Raw genomic sequence first — 18870 nt, 5'->3', positions numbered from 1 at the left:
TCATGTTTCTAGCACAGGGTCAGTGACTCTGCAGTCATGATGTTTATGACAAGGGGCCAGTGACTCTGCAGTCATGTTTCTAGCACAGGGCCAGTGACTCTGCAGTCACGTTTCTAGCACAGGGTCAGTGACTCTGTAGTCATCATGTTTATGACAAGGGGCCAGTGACTCAGCAGTCATGTTTCTAGCACAGGGCCAGTGCCTCTGTAGTCATGTTTATGACAAGGGGCCAGTGACTCTGCAGTCATGTTTCTAGCACAGGGTCAGTGACTCTGTAGTCATCATGTTTCTAGCACAGGGTCAGTGACTCTGTAGTCATCATGTTTATGACAAGGGGCCAGTGACTCTGCAGTCATGTTTCTGGCACAGGGCCAGTGACTCTGCAGTCATGTTTCTAGCACAGGGTCAGTGACTCTGTAGTCATCATGTTTATGACAAGGGGCCAGTGACTCTGCAATCATGTTTCTAGCACAGGGTCAGTGACTCTGCAGTCATCATGTTTATGACAAGGGGCCAGTGACTCAGCAGTCATGTTTCTAGCACAGGGCCAGTGCCTCTGTAGTCATGTTTATGACAAGGGGCAGTGACTCTGTAGTCATGTTTCTAGCACAGGGTCAGTGACTCTGTAGTCATCATGTTTATGACAAGGGGCCAGTGACTCTGCAGTCATGTTTCTAGCACAGGGTCAGTGACTCTGTAGTCATCATGTTTCTAGCACAGGGTCAGTGACTCTGTAGTCATCATGTTTATGACAAGGGGCCAGTGACTCTGCAGTCATGTTTCTGGCACAGGGCCAGTGACTCTGCAGTCATGTTTCTAGCACAGGGTCAGTGACTCTGTAGTCATCATGTTTATGACAAGGGGCCAGTGACTCTGCAGTCATGTTTCTGGCACAGGGCCAGTGACTCTGCAGTCATGTTTCTGGCACAGGGCCAGTGACTCTGCAGTCATGTTTCTAGCACAGGGTCAGTGACTCTGTAGTCATCATGTTTATGACAAGGGGCCAGTGACTCTGCAGTCATGTTTCTAGCACAGGGCCAGTGACTCTGCAGTCATGTTTCTGGCACAGGGCCAGTGACTCTGCAGTCATGTTTCTGGCACAGGGCCAGTGACTCTGCAGTCATGTTTCTAGCACAGGGTCAGTGACTGTAGTCATCATGTTTATGACAAGGGGCCAGTGACTCTGCAGTCATGTTTCTAGCACAGGGCCAGTGACTCTGCAGTCATGTTTCTAGCACAGGGTCAGTGACTCTGTAGTCATCATGTTTATGACAAGGGGCCAGTGACTCTGCAGTCATGTTTCTAGCACAGGGTCAGTGACTGTAGTCATCATGTTTATGACAAGGGGCCAGTGACTCTGCAGTCATGTTTCTAGCACAGGGCCAGTGACTCTGCAGTCATGTTTCTAGCACAGGGTCAGTGACTCTGTAGTCATCATGTTTATGACAAGGGGCCAGTGACTCTGCAGTCATGTTTCTGGCACAGGGCCAGTGACTCTGCAGTCATGTTTCTAGCACAGGGTCAGTGACTGTAGTCATCATGTTTATGACAAGGGGCCAGTGACTCTGCAGTCATGTTTCTAGCACAGGGCCAGTGACTCTGCAGTCATGTTTCTAGCACAGGGTCAGTGACTCTGTAGTCATCATGTTTATGACAAGGGGCCAGTGACTCAGCAGTCATGTTTCTAGCACAGGGTCAGTGACTCAGCAGTCATGTTTCTAGCACAGGGTCAGTGACTCAGCAGTCATGTTTCTAGCACAGGGTCAGTGACTCAGCAGTCATGTTTCTAGCACAGGGCCAGTGACTCTGCAGTCATGTTTCTAGCACAGGGTCAGTGACTCTGTAGTCGTCATGTTTATGACAAGGGGCCAGTGATCCGCAGTCATGTTTCTAGCACAGGGTCATTGACTCTGTAGTCATCATGTTTATGACAAGGGGCCAGTGACTCTGCAGTCATCATGGCACAGGGTCATTGACTCTGCAGTCATCATGTTTATGACAAGGGGCCAGTAAGTCAGCAGTCATCATGGCACAGGGGCTAGTGACTCTGCATTCATCATGTTTATGTTACAGGGCCAGTAACTCAGCAGTCATCATTTTTACAGCACTGGCCCACTGACACAGCAAAAATCATAATACTCACTTCCTGTTTTTGCGTCTGGGTCAGAGTGATTATTTCCAGCTGAGAATGCGCCTCTCAAATTCGTACTTCCTTTATTTGACTTTATTTACATTTTCTTCTCTGTTAGGCCAATTCTCGTTCAATTCCAGTCAGTCCAGGAAATTCAACCCGTTACCTGAAATCCATTAGTTCAAATCCTCCAACCATCAATTCAAATTAGATTCATCCCCGGAATTGACCCGGCAACTCCATTCCCGTTAGGTTCCATTGGCTGAGATTCCTCCCATGCCTTCCCACATTACACAAGCCCTGATTGGATCACTGCGCCCAAAGTTTAATTTGAAAAGCGTTTAAAGCTCTTTGATACCTAAGACCTGCAGAGGGTTGTTCCACTTAGAGGATATTGAAGAATTAGAGAGGGAGGGGGGGCATTTCTCACGAGGCTCTGCCTTACATTGTGGATAAGAAAAGTTTGGTGCTTTTAATCATGACTGTAATTAGCCAGGTTGGACTCATATCCTCATAACAGCCCGCTGTTTGGATAATAGTGATAATACCTATTATTATGATCATTAATTGCACATTCATCTTAAGGGCTATCGAGTTTCATATCAGGAGTTCTGATATCGTTCTCTTCAGTTAGTGTTAGTATATGGCCCTATTCCACCTGCTGATAAAATATACATTGTATATGTAGCAGCTTCTACAAAGGCAATCCAACAACCCTGCTGTGAGTCCCTGGAGAATAATATGAAATGTGTTTTAGGAGGAGTGCAGTCATGTTATAGCTTTCCTGGAGCACGTAGTAGCCTTGGGTGTGTTAGAAAGAAACCTTTGCTTGGAGCCAGAGTGCACTGAATGGTCTGTTGAATGAAGCAGCCAACACATGCATTTAGAAGATGTACACAATCATGGATGACAAGCCACTTGACTTGGACAACTGCCAATGGCCCACAATTTTAAAAGTCCATTTCATACCATTTATGGCCGCGAGGCCCAACATGTCTCTCTTATTTCTGGCAATGACTGTAAGGGACTCTCTCTAATGTTGTTTGGGGCTGAATATAACTGTACAGTGCCAGGCGTAAATTCCTGAAAGACTCTACAGTGGTAATACAAGGGCTCATTGTCTCTGTCTGTCGCTCGCTCGCTCTGTCTGTCTGTCGCTCGCTCGCTCGCTCTGTCTGTCGCTCGCTCTGTCTGTCGCTCGCTCTGTCTGTCGCTCGCTTGCTCTGTCTGTCGCTCGCTTGCTCTGTCTGTCGCTCGCTTGCTCTGTCGCTCTCTCGCTCTGTCTGTCGCTCGCTCGCTCTGTCTGTCGCTCGCTCTGTCGCTCGCTCGCTTGCTCTGTCTGTCGCTCTCTCGCTCTGTCTGTCGCTCTCTCGCTCTGTCTGTCGCTCTCTCGCTCTGTCTGTCGCTCTCTCGCTCTGTCTGTCGCTCTCTCGCTCTGTCTGTCGCTCTCTCGCTCTGTCTGTCGCTCTCTCGCTCTGTCTGTCGCTCGCTCTGTCTGTCGCTCTCTCGCTCTGTCTGTCGCTCTCTCGCTCTGTCTGTCGCTCTCTCGCTCTGTCTGTCGCTCTCTCGCTCTGTCTGTCGCTCTCTCGCTCTGTCTGTCGCTCTCTCGCTCTGTCTGTCGCTCGCTCTGTCTGTCGCTCGCTCTGTCTGTCGCTCTGTCTGTGTCGCTCGCTCTGTCTGTCTGTCGCTCGCTCTGTCTGTCGCTCGCTCTGCCTGTCGCTCACTCGCTCTGTCTGTCGCTCGCTCTGCCTGTCGCTCGCTCTGTCTGTCGCTCACTCGCTCTGTCTGTCGCTCACTCGCTCTGTCGCTCGCTCTGTCTGTCGCTCGCTCGCTCTGTCTGTCGCTCGCTCGCTCTGTCTGTCGCCGCTCGCTCTGTCTGTCGCCGCTCTCTGTCGCTCGCTCTCTGTCGCTCGCTCTGTCTGTCGCTTGCTCTGTCTGTCTGTCGCTTGCTCTGTCTGTCGCTCGCTCTGTCTGTCGCTCGCTCTGTCTGTCGCTCGCTCTGTCTGTCGCTCGCTCTGTCTGTCGCTCGCTCGCTCTGTCTGTCGCTCGCTCGCTCTGTCTGTCGCCGCTCGCTCTGTCTGTCGCCGCTCGCTCTGTCTGTCGCTCGCTCGCTCTGTCTGTCGCTCGCTCTGTCTGTCGCTCGCTCGCTCTGTCTGTCGCTCGCTCGCTCTGTCTGTCGCTCGCTCTGTCTGTCTGTCTGTCGCTCGCTCTGCCTGTCGCTCGCTCGCTCTGCCTGTCGCTCGCTCGCTCCCGCTCTCTCCCTGTCGCTCGCTCCCTCGCTCACTTCCTCACTCACTTCCTCTCTCTGTCGCTCATTCTTTCTTTCTGCCTCGCTCGCTCTCTGCCGCTCTCTGCCTTGCTCGCTCTCTGCTGCTTTCTCTTTCTGCCCCCCCCCCAGCGGTGCGATCTGAGGAGAGGAAGATACTGGAGAGGGCTGGTTGTGTTCAGAGCCTCACAGTGGGCGTGGCCCCCATCGTCGTGGTGATTGCCAGTGTCTGCACATTCACTCTACACATGGCCCTGGGTTTTGACCTCACTGCTGCCCAGGTAAACCCCTCCCCTCAGCTGTCACTAACTTTTCAAGAGTCAAGTGACTTCAATATCTACCAGTAGCTTTTGTTGTTTGTTTCAATAGAAAGCTCCCCAGTAGCTTTTAAATATGTGGAATTCCACTAAATGTGAAATTACTTGACCACTTTGTTGCTCCCTTCAGGCCTTTACCGTTGTTGCAGTCTTCAACTCCATGACCTTTGCCCTCAAAGTCACGCCCTTGGCTGTACGAGCATTATCAGAGGGTTCTGTGGCAGTCAACCGATTTCAGGTAAATGAAAGACAGGCGAGATTGTTGTACAACATTGGGAATGATTGTAGCGTTCAGTTGTCAGCATAGCACTTCAAAATAGACATGTTCATTCATTAATCTTCTCCATATATCATACAGTATATCATATGTCAACAGAGACTCTTCTTGATGGAGGACCGAGAGGTTGTGTTGGCCAAAACGGACGACCCGATGAACGCCGTGGAGTTCCGGTACGCCACGTTGGCCTGGGAGAAGGCCAAAGCTCCCGCCAAAGCCACCCCCGTCCCCAAGAAGCAGTGCAAGAGAGGTGGAATGCATCGAGTACTGCGCAAGGAGAAACTGAGCTTGTATATCACAGCAGAAGAGGGTAAGGGAAACAACGAGGGTCCCAACGGACAGAGTCTCCTTACCCACATGGAACAGGAGAGCCCCCAGAGCACCATCTCCTCTACCCAGAGCTCCATCATCCGCCCACCGCTGCACAAAACCCTACATCGCATCGATCTGCGCGTCAAGAAGGTAAACTGCTCGAACAAGCACCATCAATCAGACAGGTGTACTCACCCGTGCACAAAACAACCCTGATTTACATTCATACAAGCCTACACAAATGTTTGTACACATTGACAAATATATGCATGCACGCACACATGCAAACCTGCACATACACACACACACACACACACACACACACTAAAGCAGTGGTGTTCAAGGTCTGGGGGGGAACGCAGTGGGGTTGGCTATTTATTTATGAATACAATTGGAACAAAGAAATCAGAGGACAGATTATTGTATTCAAACATTTTTAGAAAATTGTATTTAGTAAAAGTATTTTGTATTTAGTAAAAGTATTGTATTTTGTATTTAGTAAATGTATTTTGTATTTAGTAAATGTATTTTTTGGTTTCTTTCATATTGATAAGAGATGAAAATGTAATGACTTGAAGGTTATTTGTTGATGTAAAATATATACAGTTGAAGTCGGAAGTTTACATACATTTAACTCATTTATCAACCACTCCACAAATTTCTTGTTAACAAACTATAGTTTTGCCAAGTCGGTTAGGACATCTACTTTGTGCATGACACAAGTAATGTTTCCAACAATTGTTTACAGACAGATTATTTCACTGTCTCACAATTCCAGTGGGTCAGAAGTTTTACATACACTAAGTTGACTGTGCTTTTAAACAGCTTGTAAAATTCCAGAAAATTATGTCATGGCTTTAGAAGCTTCTGATAGGCTTATTGACATCATTTGAGTCAATTGGAGGTGAACCTGTGGATGTATTTCAAGGCCTACCTTCAAACTCAGTGCCTCTTTGCTTGACATCATGGGAAAATCAAAACAAATCAGCCAAGACCTCAGGAAAAAAAATTCTAGACCTCCACAAATCTGGTTCATCCTTGAAAGCAATTTCCAAATGCCTGAAGGTACCACATTCATCTGTACAAACAATAGTACGCAAGTATAAACACCATGGGACCACGCAGCCGTCATACCGCTCAGGAAGGAGACGCGTTCTGTCTCCTAGAGATGAACGTACTTTGGTGCGAAAAGTGCAAATCAGTCCCAGAACAACAGCAAAGGACCTTGTGAAGATGCTGGAGGAAACGGTACAAAAGTTACTATATCCACAGTAAAACGAGTCCTATGTCGACACCTGAATGGCTGCTCAGCAAGGAAGAAGCCACTGCTCCAAAACCGCCATAAAAAAGCCAGACTACGCTTTGCAACTGCACATGGGGACAAAGATCGTACTTTTTGGAGAAATGTTCTCTAGTCTGATGACACAAAAATAAAACTGTTTGGCTATAATGGCCATCGTTATGTTTGGAGGAAAAAACGGGGAGGCTTGCAAGCCAAAGAACACCATCCCAACCGTGAAGCATGGGGGTGGCAGCGTCATGTTGTGGGGGTGCTTTGCTGCAGGAGGGACTGGTTCACTTCACAAAATAGATGGCTTCATGAGGATAGGAAAAGTATGTGGATATATTGAAGCAAAATCTCAAGACATCAGTCAGGAAGTTATAGCTTGGTCGCAAATGGGTCTTCCAACTGGACAATGACCCCAAGCATACTTCCAAAGTTGTGGCAAAATGGCTTAAGGACAACAAAGGCCTCAATCCTATAGAACATTTGTGGGCAGAACTTAAAAAGCGTGTGTGAGCTAGGAGGCCTACAAGCCTGACTCAGTTGCACCAGCTCTGTCAGGCAGAATGGGCCAAAATTCTCCCAACATATTGTGAGAAGCTTGTGGAAGGCGACCCAAAATGTTTGACCCAAAAACAATTTAAAGGCAATGCTACCAAATACTAATTGAGTGTATGTAAACTTCTGACCCACTGGGAATGTGATGAAAGAAATTAAAGCTGAAATAAATCATTTTCTCTACTATTATTCTGACATTATTTCACATTCTTAAAATAAATTGGTGATCCGAACTGACCTAAGACAGGGAATTTTTACTCGGATTAAATGTCAGGAATTGTGAAAAACTGAGTTTAAATGTATTTGACTAAGGTGCATGTAAACTTCCCACTTCAACTGTATACAGTACAAGTAAAGTTTGGATACCTACTCATTCAAGAGTTTTTTCTTATTTGTTTCTTATTTTTCTTATTTTTTCTTATTTCTTTCTTATTTGTACTATTTTCTACATTGTAGAATAACAATGAAGACATCAAAACTATTAAATAACACACATGGAATCATGTAGTAACCAGAAAAGTGATAAACAAAATATATTTCAGCTTCTTCAAAGTAGCCACCCTTTGCCTTGACAGCTTTGCACACTCTTTGCATTTTCTCAACCAGCTTCACCTGGAATGGTTTTCCAACAGTCTTGAAGGAGTTCTCACATATGCTGAGCACTTGTTGGCGGCTTTTCTTTCACTCTGCGGTCCAACTCATCCCAAACCATCTCAATTTGCTTGAGGTCGGGTAATTGTGGAGGCCAGGTCATCTGATGCAGCACTCCATCACTCTCCTTCTTGGTCAAATAGCCCTTACACAGCCTGGAGGTGTGTTGGGTCATTGTCCTGTTGATATTCAAATGATAGTCCCACTAAGCGCGAACCAGATGGAATGGTGTATCACTGCAGAATGCTGTGGTAGTCATGCTGGTTAAGTTTGCCTTGAATTCTAAATAAATCACAGACCGCGTCACCAGCAAAGCACCCCCACTGCATCACACCTCCTCCTCCATGCTTCCCGGTGGGAACCACACATGTGGAGATCATCCGTTCACCTTCTCTGCGTTTCACAAAGTCACAGCGGTTGGAACCAAAAATCTCAAATTAGGACTAATCTAACCAAAGGACATATTTCCACCGGTCTAATGTCCATTGCTCGTGTTTCTTGGCCCAAGCAAGTCTCTTCTTCTTGTTGGTGTCCTTTTTAGTGGTGGTTTCTTTGCAGCAATTTGACCATGAATGCAGCGGAGGTAACTCTGGGTCTTCCTTTTCTGAGGCGGTCCTCGTGAGAGCCAGTTTCATTATAGTGCTTGATGTTTTTACCGAATGCACTTGAAGAATATTTCAAAGTTGTTGAATTTTTCCTGATTGACTGACCTTCATGTCTTAAAGTAATGATGGACTGTCGTTTCTCTTTGCTTATTTGAGCTGTTCTTGCCGTAATATGGACTTGGTCTTTTACCAAATAGGGCTATCTTCTGTATACCACTGCTACCTTGTCAGCACACTACTGATTTAAGAAGGAACTCAAACGCATTAAGAAAGAACAAAAATCCCACAAATTTACTTTTAACAAAGCACACCTGTTAATTGAAATGCATTCCAGGTGACTACCTCATGAAGCTGGTTGAGAGAATACCAAGAGCTACTTTAAAGAATCTGAAATATATTTGTATTAGTTTAACACTTTTTTTGGTTACTACATGATTCCATATGTGTTATTTCATAGTTTTGATGTCTTTACTATTATTCTACAATGTAGAAAATAGTAAAAATAAAGAAAAAACATTGAATGTGTTGGTGTGTCAACCTTTGATTGGTACTGTATATATTTTTTATTCTGAGAATTTTATTTTTTAGCTTTTGCGGCAGCAGCTTCTCTTCCTGGGGTCCACAAAATGTACAGATTTTTAAGGTTGTGTCATTATATTTGGGGTGGGGTTGCTAGAAATTTGTGCCCCAAAAAATGGTGTCATCTGAAATTCTGGTGGAAAACATTGGGTCCCTGCTGAGAAAGTTTGAATACCACTGCTCTAAAGCATTGAGTCACTGGCACTGGATTTAGCATGCAAGGAACATTTGATTATAGTAACACAACTCATAAAGAGAACGACTGAAAGAGTAGACAATTGGAGGGAGTCAGCAACTTCTTTCCTTTTTGAAATGGACTGAGTGTTTCAATTTCAAATCCATACCAATACTCCCTGGTATCCTTCTGATCTGCAGGGGGCGTTGGTAGGAATATGTGGAGCTGTGGGGAGTGGAAAGAGCTCTCTGCTGTCTGCTCTGCTGGGACAGGTGAGGTTCTATATCATTGGCCTTCAAATCAGCTTACTGGGGGATTTCCCCACAAACCAGACTGGAAAGCATTTGAGGTGCGTTTGATTAAGCTTGATTTTTGCACTTTTGGGACTGTTCCGTTGTACCAGGCAATCAAACGCAGTTCAAGTATTTTCCCTCTCGTGAAAGCCCAGGTCAGCTTTACCTCTAGTATGTTTTAACATGAGTCTTATCTCTGGTGTTCAACAGATGACTCTGCTGGAGGGCAACGTGGCAGCCAGTGGCGGCTTTGCCTATGTGGCTCAACAGGCCTGGATCCTCAATGACTCACTGAGAGAGAACATCCTGTTCGGAAAAGAATACGACGAAGACAAGTAAAGATTGATTGATTTATTTGTGTTTATTACTTTTTGAGTCATTTATTATGGAACAGTACACAATGAAAGCAACAACGCAGACCATTTAGAGGTGTCTTAGTGCTGGATTTAGGTAGACGGCTCATTTTCATCTGTAGTCTATGACCAGTCACGTTTGGATGTCATAGTTTGATAGTTTCACATTCAGAAGGGCCAAAGGCTCATTTCTAACTCATGGTTTACTCATTTCTCTGGACCATGACTGCGTTTCCCTCTCATGTTAAGTCATGTCCTTGGCTGTGTTTCCTTATTAGGTATAATGCTGTGGTCTCTGCCTGCTGCCTGATTCCTGATCTGACAGAGCTGCCCTATGGGGATATGACTGAGGTATGTATCAGACCGCTATTACATCTCTCTGCTGGAGATGCTCTCAATATGAACTCTGGCCATTCTGGACAATACATTTGCCTTACACTTTCTGCTACTTTGGTATAGTGTATTTAACATGTAACAGGCTAGTAAGTAGTACATGCATTTATAGATGTGGTGTTTTGTGAGAGAACATGATAAAGTGTTATATAAGTACATGTCTGGTCTGTTGCTGCCTCTGTGTGAAGCCTATCAGTCAGAAATGATCCTTGATACATTTTGTCAACATTGTCCCAATGTTTTCACTCCAGATAGGTGAGAGGGGTGCCAACCTGAGTGGCGGGCAGCGCCAGCGGGTGAGCCTGGCACGTGCCCTGTATAGCGAGCGGCCCATCCTGCTCCTGGACGACCCTCTCAGTGCCGTGGACGCCCACGTGGGCTCTCACCTCTTCCACAATGCCATCCGAACGGCGTCCAAGGGCAAGACCACCATCTTTGTCACACACCAGCTGCAGGTAAGAGCTTCTGATTATCTGAATGATCAATTCAAATTGTATTTATGTGAGAAACAGAAGAATTTGCAGCAAATAAGTGACTTGTGTACTATGGCCAAATTATAGGAAATGGCTTTCTTAACTACTCTCTTGTATATCTTTGTGACGCCTAATCTGAAAGGAAATGAGACCCTATGTAGACCACCTAGGTCGGTGATTATAGTGCCACTTGAGTTTTCACACAAGTCTCCCATTGACATTAATGCATAAAAGCTAAGTTAAGAGTGTGACTCTCAAGAATTTGTCCCGAAATGAGAAGGCTGAGGAAAGGGAGCCATATAGAAATATAGAGGAGCATACTATAGCCCAGGATTCTTCATCAGGAGAATCACAGATCTCACTGGTGTTGCCCCTCTCTCAGTACCTGGCAGAGTGTGACCACGTGATTCTGATGAAGGACGGGCAGATTGCCGAGCATGGCACCCACTCCCAGCTTATGGGCAGAGACCGTGACTACGCCGCTCTCTTCAACAGCGTACAGCAGGAGGTAATGCCAACCACAGAGCGCATGTCCAGCTCTAGCCTGATCACAGATCTGTTGCCTTTCATTGTCATGCATTGGCATGAGCTGGCAAGACAGCATAAACTGACCTGGGACCAGGCTAGCCCAGCTCTCCTCTATTTAAAAACACCTTCTTCATCCCTCTTTACACAACACTATCGTACGTCACATCCTGCGTAATTCATGAGGCAGGAGAAGCCAAGTGGGTGGCTGGGAAATGTTAATGCATACACAGGGCCTTTCATTATTTAGGTCTGCGTTGATTTATCGGTGTCACACTGCTAAAGACCCTGTCACCAATATCTCTGTTTAAATGACTTACTGGCAGTGTTATGACTTGGCCGATTGTCTTATGCTGTAGGTCTCTTTGGCTTGCTCTCCTAGAACCTGGTGAAAAAGAACCTGGTGAAAACAAACCTGAAGAAAGAGGGAGATGAAAAGGTTGAGACCACCGGGAATTTCGCCAAAATTGCCAGACCGCCGGTGGAGAAAGGGAAAGGAGGTGAGACTCGACTGCGCCAAATAGAATGTGTTAATGTGTTCCCTTTTAAAGCGGTTGGCTTGAAATGAGGAAATTACTCACAGGTTTCTTCCTTCCTCTCTCTTCCTTCCTCTTCCTTCATTCCTTTCTTCCTCTTCTTTCCTTCCTTCCCTTTCTAATTCTCTTCTTTCCTTCCTTCCCTTTCTAATTCTCTTCTTTCCTTCCTTCCCTTTCTAATTCTCTTCTTTCCTTCCTTCCCTTTCTAATTCTCTTCTTTCCTTCCTTCCCTTTCTAATTCTCTTCTTTCCTTCCTTCTTTCCTTCCCTTTCTTCACTCTCCAGACCAGCTCATGAAAGCGGAGGAGAAGGGCTCTGGTGCCGTGGCCTGGGATGTGTACAAGGCCTACATCAATGCGGCTGGAGGCCCTTATGCCTTCATCATCAACGTCATCCTCTTCCTCTTCACCACTGGCAGCATCGCCTTCAGTAACTGGTGGCTGAGCTACTGGATCCGCCAGCGCAGTGGGGTGAGTTTGGATTTTCTGATGGCCTTACACACGGACACATAACTAGGATCAGATTACCCTACCTACAATACTTAGAATTATTAGAATTTAAAGAAATATCTGATGCTGTGTTAGTGGGATAGGACAACTTCTGCCTACTCTGAGGGATGTCTATACTGTAGCAGGCTGTCTCCCACGAGTAAAACGACTTCTGTGCATCACTGAGTTGTAGTGGGGAAAGTGCGAGCATTAATCTCAGCACGTGTAATTAAAAAAGTACCGGTGTCTCTGTAAACGTAATTAAAACAAGAGACGAGCCGGCAAAAAGCAGATGTGCTGCAAAGCTGTCATCCGTGTCTGATTGAAGGATGTGTTTGGAATAGCGACATTACCCAAATGGCTGCTTCTTTCATGTCTTCTGTCTCAGCTGGCTTTGTTTAATGTATTTCCTTCATTGGATAGAAATGCCGTGTGTGTATCCCTCCATCTGCCCTCAGAATACATCATTAATCCTGGAGAACGAAACCAATGAAACATTGGCGGGGTTGGCAAGCGACAGCATGAGGCTCAACCCTCACATTCAATACTACTCAAGAGTTTATGTGCTGTCCATGGGGGCCGCTCTCTTCCTGAAGACAATGAGGGGGCTAGTGTTCGTCAAGGTAAGCATCTTGCTCAAATGTCTTTTAGAGTGGTTCTTGTGGATTGTTCTCTCGTCTTGAAATGTCAGGACCATTCATTGATGCACTCTAAGGCCTGTCAAAGGAGAGTGCATCACTGACCGATTCACTCCAGGGTACTACTTTTAACAAGGGCCCATAGGATACCATTCTGGACGTAACCATAGTCTCCATAAGTCAGGTTTTCATTGATTTACGCTCAGGCCCTTTTCAAAGGAAAGAAGTGCAAAGTTGTTGTGGTACAACCTTGACTCTCTCTATTTGTCTTTAAGACATTTTCATGAGTTGCACTACTATAATTGAAAGTGCCTGCAGGCTAAATCCATTTCTGTCCAGTGCCGTGACACGCTGCTTTAATGGCTGTGTGTGTGTGTGTGTGTGCCGCTGTGTGTCCCTGTCCCTTTGGATATGTCCCCTGTGTTTGTTAAACTTTCCTGACAGCCCATTACAGAGGTTATGTCCTCACGTAATTGTGTGACACAAACTTTTCCCGAAGATGGCTAATCTTATTTTTTTTTTACGCTTAACTGTAACATGAATGTGGGAGTGTTGCATATTCTATTAATAGATTGAATGTGTTCTCTCCTGCCAAAAGTCATTTCTGCCAGATGTTTCTCACTGCGTTAGCCTAGACATGGGTTCATAACCTTTGTGTCAGCCTGCCAGACATTCATTTATGTCTGAGGATTTGACAGTTTGCATGACCCGAGAAACTTTCCACTTGCTCTTAAGAGCACTGTGACTACTATTAGGGACACATCATCAACAACAACAACATATGGCCAACTAGCATTAGCAACATGTCATATGAGCGTTAGCTAGTATGTGTTCATAGCTGTGAATGCTGGCAACAATTCTCTAATGTCTACTCCTACTTGCATTTGTTGCGCCTGGGTGTTGAGCTTTCCCGAGTCCCGACAACCCATCTGTTTACCAGTGTTATGTCTGGCTCCGTGTTGAAACACCACTGTGTTTGTCTGACAGTGCACTGTTCGGGCTGCCTCGGTGCTCCACGACAAGCTGTTCCACCGCCTCCTCCTGAGCCCCATGCGCTTTTTTGACACAACACCTTTGGGCCGCATCCTCACCCGCTTCTCCCGAGACATGGACGAGGGTGAGGTGTCTTGCCTTGACTTCATACTCCGAGCCTTGAGGTGCCCATACCACCCAGACAACACAGTGTGATCTGACAGTTTTTTGTTTTCTCTCTCCCTTTGTGTCCTCTTTCTTTCGGTCTCCTTTTCTCTCCCTCTCTCTCTAACCATCCACAGTGGATGTCCGTCTGGCCATGCAGGCTGAGATGCTTCTCCAGAACATGACCCTGGTGCTCTTCTGCCTGGTCATGGTGGGCATCGTATTCCCCTGGTTCCTGATCTCCCTCCTGCCCCTGGGAGCCTTCCTCCTCATTGTCAACCGCGTCTCCAGGTCAGGCTACAACCAATCGATTTATACGTGTATGCTCATGCGTGCTTTGATTTAAAAAAGATAAGTGTAGAGATAGATTAGGGTTCCCTAGGTCTTTGGGTAATTTATTATTCAGCGTGACGCATCTAACCAGTTTCCTCATTAAAAGCAAGCTCAAAAGGCACCCCATTCCCCATATAGGGCACTACTTTTGACCAAGGCCCGCACAATATAGGGAATAAAGTGCTTTTTGGGACGGGTCCCATTTATTGATGTGGTGTACTTTGCCAGCTGGCATCTTGAGATGAAAGTACAAACTGCATAAACATGTTTGTGTAGGTAGTCTCAGAATAAGGAGTGTCATGTTCTTTAATCCCCTGCCCTCTTCTCCTTCCCCTCCCGCTGGGGATGATTCGTGAGCAGACTTGTTATTCACATGTGCAGCCTATCTATGGACCTAAAAGTAGAACTCCACCCCACCTTTGTCAATAAAACCCTCTCTCTCACACTTCCCTGCTGACTCAGTCGAGTGTTGTGGTAGTGTGGGTCTGTGGCTCATAAATCACACATCATTCAGAAATGATTCTAGCGGAGCCAAGGAATGGCCTGAGCTGTGCCAGGAAATTGTTGTCCTGTCCTGGGCAGAATTACACTCTGACTCCCCTGTGTCCTCTCATCATACACTGCTCAAAAAAATAAAGGGAACACTAAAATAACACATCCTAGATCTGAATTAATGAAATATTCTTATTAAATATTTTTTTCTTTACATGACAACAAAATCACACAAATGATCAATGGAAATCAAATTTATCAACCCATGGAGATCTGGATTTGGAGTCACATTCAAAATTAAAGTGGAAAATCACACTACAGGCTGATCCATCTTTGATGTAATGTCCTTAAAACAAGTCAAAATGAGGCTCAGTAGTGTGTGTGGCCTCCACGTGCCTGTATGATCTCCTTACAATGCCTGGGCGCGCTCCTGATGAGGTGGCGGATGGTCTCCTGAGGGATCTCCTCCCAGACCTGGACTGAAGCATCCGCCAACTCTTGGACAGTCTGTGGTGCAACGTGGCGTTGGTGGATGGAGCGAGACATGATGTCCCAGATGTGCTCAATTGGATTCAGGTCTGGGGAACGGGCGGACAAGTCCATAGCATCAATGCCTTCCTCTTGCAGGAACTGCTGACACACTCCAGCCACATGAGGCCTAGCATTGTCTTGCATTAGGAGGAACCCAGGGCCAACCGCACCAGCATATGGTCTCACGGGGTCTGAGGATCTCATCTTGGTACCTAATGGCAGTCAGGCTACCTCTGGCGAGCACATGGAGGGCTGTGCGGCCCCCCCAAAGAAATGCCACCCCACATCATGACTGACCCACCGTCAAACCGGTCATGCTGGAGGATGTTGCAGGCAGCAGAACGTTCTCCACGGCTTCTCCAGACTCTGTCACGTCTGTCACATGTGCTCAGTGTGAACCTGCTTTCATCTGTGAAGAGCACAGGGCGCCAGTGGCGAATTTGCCAATCTTGGTGTTCTCTGGCAAATGCCAAACGTCCTGCACGGTGTTGGGCTGTAAGCACAACCCCCACCTGTGGACGTCGGGCCCTCATACCACCCTCATGGAGTCTGTTTCTGACCGTTTGAGCAGACACATGCACATTTGTGGCCTGCTAGAGGTCTTTTTGCTAATTGCCTATAATTTCCACCTGTTGTCTATTCCATTTGCACAACAGCATGTGAAATGTATTGTCAATCAGTGTTTCTTCCTAAGTGGACAGTTTGATTTCACAGAAGTGTGATTGACTTGGAGTTACATTGTGTTGTTTAAGTGTTCCCTTTATTTTTTTGAGCGGTGTATCATAGTCCACTAACCTGTCAGATAACTGCACTGTCATTGGAGTTATAATGTAGTGTTTGTCAACCCTCTCCTCGACCACCATCCCTAGATATTTCACAATGTTGTTGTTGTCCTGATCTAGTGTCTGGTTTGGTAAGGAGTTCACAAGTTGAATCAGGTTCCTTAGAACACGCAATGGAAAACATTTTTGCAATGGGAAATTAAAATGTTTAACCCTCCCTAAGGATTGGCTGGAGGGTCACAGAGTAGAGGTTTGGCTGGGGGGGTCACAGAGTAGAGGTTTGGCTGGGGGGGTCACAGAGTAGAGGTTTGACCGGGGAGGGGGTGTTAAAGGAATTTTGTTCCAATGTGTTCATTAACCAATGCAATTAATACACTCTCTGTCTGTTTCTAAGAATTTGTAAGGTTCTTATTTAAATGAAACGGACAGAGATCAGTCAACTTAGCCAATAGTGTTTATTCTCGAGAGCTCTGCTCATAATACCATGTACATTGGTTTATCCCGTAAGACGGCAGCTATCCACTGCATCATTGTGAGTTGAACAGTAGAGGTTTGGCTGGGGGTCACAGAGTAGAGGTTAGAGAAATGGTGAGTGAGTGGACTTCTTTAGCATCCCTAAAGTGGTGCTCTGGTACGTTTAAGTAATCGACTTGATGTTCCACTTCCTCTTTGTCTGACTAGGGTTCTGATTCGCGAGCTGAAGCGTCTGGAGAACATCAGCCAATCACCTTTCACCTCGCACATCACCAGTAGTCTCCAGGGGCTGTCCACCATTCACGCTTATGGCAGAGGGGACGACTTCTTACACAGGTGAGAACAGTACACTAATATACTGTATAGCGCTCATAGGAAGACACTTTATCTGTCACAGGACGTTTTTTCAAACACTGATAAGACATTGGTTTTGACAGTTCATGTCCAGTTAGCTTCGCCCACCACACGTCTACATTTTTAAATGACATTTTTTTGTCATTTAGCAGACGCTCTTATCCAGAACGACATACAGGGGAAATTCGAGTTAAGTGCCTTGCTCAAGGGTACATCAACTTTTTTTTTACCTAGTTGTCTCGGGGATTTGAACCAGAAACCTTTCGGTTACTGGTCCAACGCTCTTAACCGCTAGACTAGGTGCCGCCCAAATTGCACAACTAATAATGAGAGAACCCCCCTAAGTAACATTTCCTTGACTTTTGAGTTGAGTAGCATTTGATTTCTGCTTAGCTAATGTGGGCACTGAGCAGCCTTCCACTTAGTCTGTTATTGGTCCGTTGACTTTCACTAACCATTCCTATTGGTTTATCTCTGTGTATCTCAGGTACCAGGCTTTACTGGACACCAACCAGGCTTCCCACTACCTGTTCAGCTGTGCTATGCGCTGGCTGGCTGTACGGCTGGACCTGATCAGCATCATTCTCATCACCACCGTAGCCCTGCTCATCGTTTTCATGCACAACCAGATCCCCCCAGCCTACGCAGGCTTGGCTATATCCTACGCTGTGCAGGTACACACACACAAAAGCACATTCATGCACACGCATGTAAACAGACACGCACTGCTAGAGTATGTCCTTGCGATCTGTGTATTATTTCGCCTGCCCTTTATGGGAATGTTTTTATGAAGGCTTTTTTGATGTTCCATACAGTACCAGTCAAAAGTTTGGACACACCTACTCATTCCAGGGTTTATCTTTATTTCTACTTTTTTCTCCATGTAGAATAATATTGAAGGCATCAACACTATGAAATAACACATATGGAATCATGTAGTAACCAAAAAAGTGTGAAACAAATCAAAATATACTTTATGTTTGAGATTCTTCAAAGTAGCCACACGTTGCCTTGATGATAGCTTTGCACACTCTGTGTGCAAAGCTGTCATCCCTGTCATCCCTGTCTTAGGTCAGTTAGGATCACCACTTTATTTTAAGAATGTGAAATGTCAGAATAATAGTAGAGAGAGTGATTTATTTCAGCTTTAAATTCATCACATTCCCAGTGGGTCAGAAGTTTACATACACTCAATTAGTATTTGGTAGCATTGCCTTTAAATTGTTTCACTTGGGTCAAATGTTTTGGGTGGCCTTCCACAAGCCCATTGGCCCATTCCTCCTGACAGAGCTGGTGTAACTGAGTCAGGTTTGTAGTCCTCCTTGCTCGCACACGCTTTTTCAATTCTGCCCACAAATTTTCTATAGGATTGAGGCCAGGGCATTGTGATGGCCACTCCAATACTTTGACTTTGTTGTCCTTAAGCCATTTTGCCACAACTTTGTAAGTATGCTTGGGGTCATTGTCCATTTGGAAGACCCATTTGCGACCAAGCTTTATCTTCCTGACTGATGTCTTGAGATGAAGCTTCAATATGTCCACATAATTTTCCTTCCTCAATATGCCATCAATTTTGTGAAGTGCACCAGTCCCTCCTGCAGCACAGCACCTCCACAACATGATGCTGCCTCCCCCGTGCTTCACGGTTGGGATGGTGTTCTTTGGCTTGCAAGCCTCCCCCTTTTTCCTCCAAACATAACAATCGTCATTACGGCCAAACAGTTTTATTTTTGTTTCATCAGACCAGAGGACATTTCTCCAAAAAGTACGATCTTTGTCCCCATGTGCAGTTGCAAAGCGTAGTCTGGATTTTTTTAATGGCGGTTTTGGAGCAGTGGCTTCTTCCTTGCTGAGCGGCCTTTCAGGTTATGTTGATATAGGACTCGTTTTACTGTGGATATAGTAACTTTTGT

At 45.8% G+C, this 18870-nt stretch overlaps 1 protein-coding gene across 3 annotated transcripts in view; it reads left to right on the top strand.

Annotated features, from left to right (window-relative positions):
* The window catches only part of wu:fb13g09 (multidrug resistance-associated protein 5), a 51066-nt gene that overhangs the window by 18617 nt on the left and 13579 nt on the right, over positions 1-18870 (top strand). For all 3 annotated transcript variants that reach the window (XM_024383217.2, XM_024383215.2, XM_024383216.2), the window contains exons 8-22: positions 4530-4678; positions 4845-4952; positions 5091-5453; positions 9357-9428; positions 9660-9784; positions 10081-10153; positions 10447-10650; positions 11051-11176; positions 11576-11693; positions 12014-12198; positions 12675-12839; positions 13842-13971; positions 14129-14282; positions 16811-16939; positions 17445-17631. In XM_024383217.2, the coding sequence (XP_024238985.1) occupies positions 4530-4678; positions 4845-4952; positions 5091-5453; positions 9357-9428; positions 9660-9784; positions 10081-10153; positions 10447-10650; positions 11051-11176; positions 11576-11693; positions 12014-12198; positions 12675-12839; positions 13842-13971; positions 14129-14282; positions 16811-16939; positions 17445-17631 (2288 nt within the window). The remainder of the gene's footprint in view (positions 1-4529; positions 4679-4844; positions 4953-5090; positions 5454-9356; positions 9429-9659; positions 9785-10080; positions 10154-10446; positions 10651-11050; positions 11177-11575; positions 11694-12013; positions 12199-12674; positions 12840-13841; positions 13972-14128; positions 14283-16810; positions 16940-17444; positions 17632-18870) is intronic.

This window comes from Oncorhynchus tshawytscha, linkage group LG21, assembly GCF_018296145.1.
Source record: "Oncorhynchus tshawytscha isolate Ot180627B linkage group LG21, Otsh_v2.0, whole genome shotgun sequence".
NCBI classification, from domain to species: domain Eukaryota; kingdom Metazoa; phylum Chordata; class Actinopteri; order Salmoniformes; family Salmonidae; genus Oncorhynchus; species Oncorhynchus tshawytscha.
This window is presented reverse-complemented; position numbering and strand designations above follow the sequence as displayed.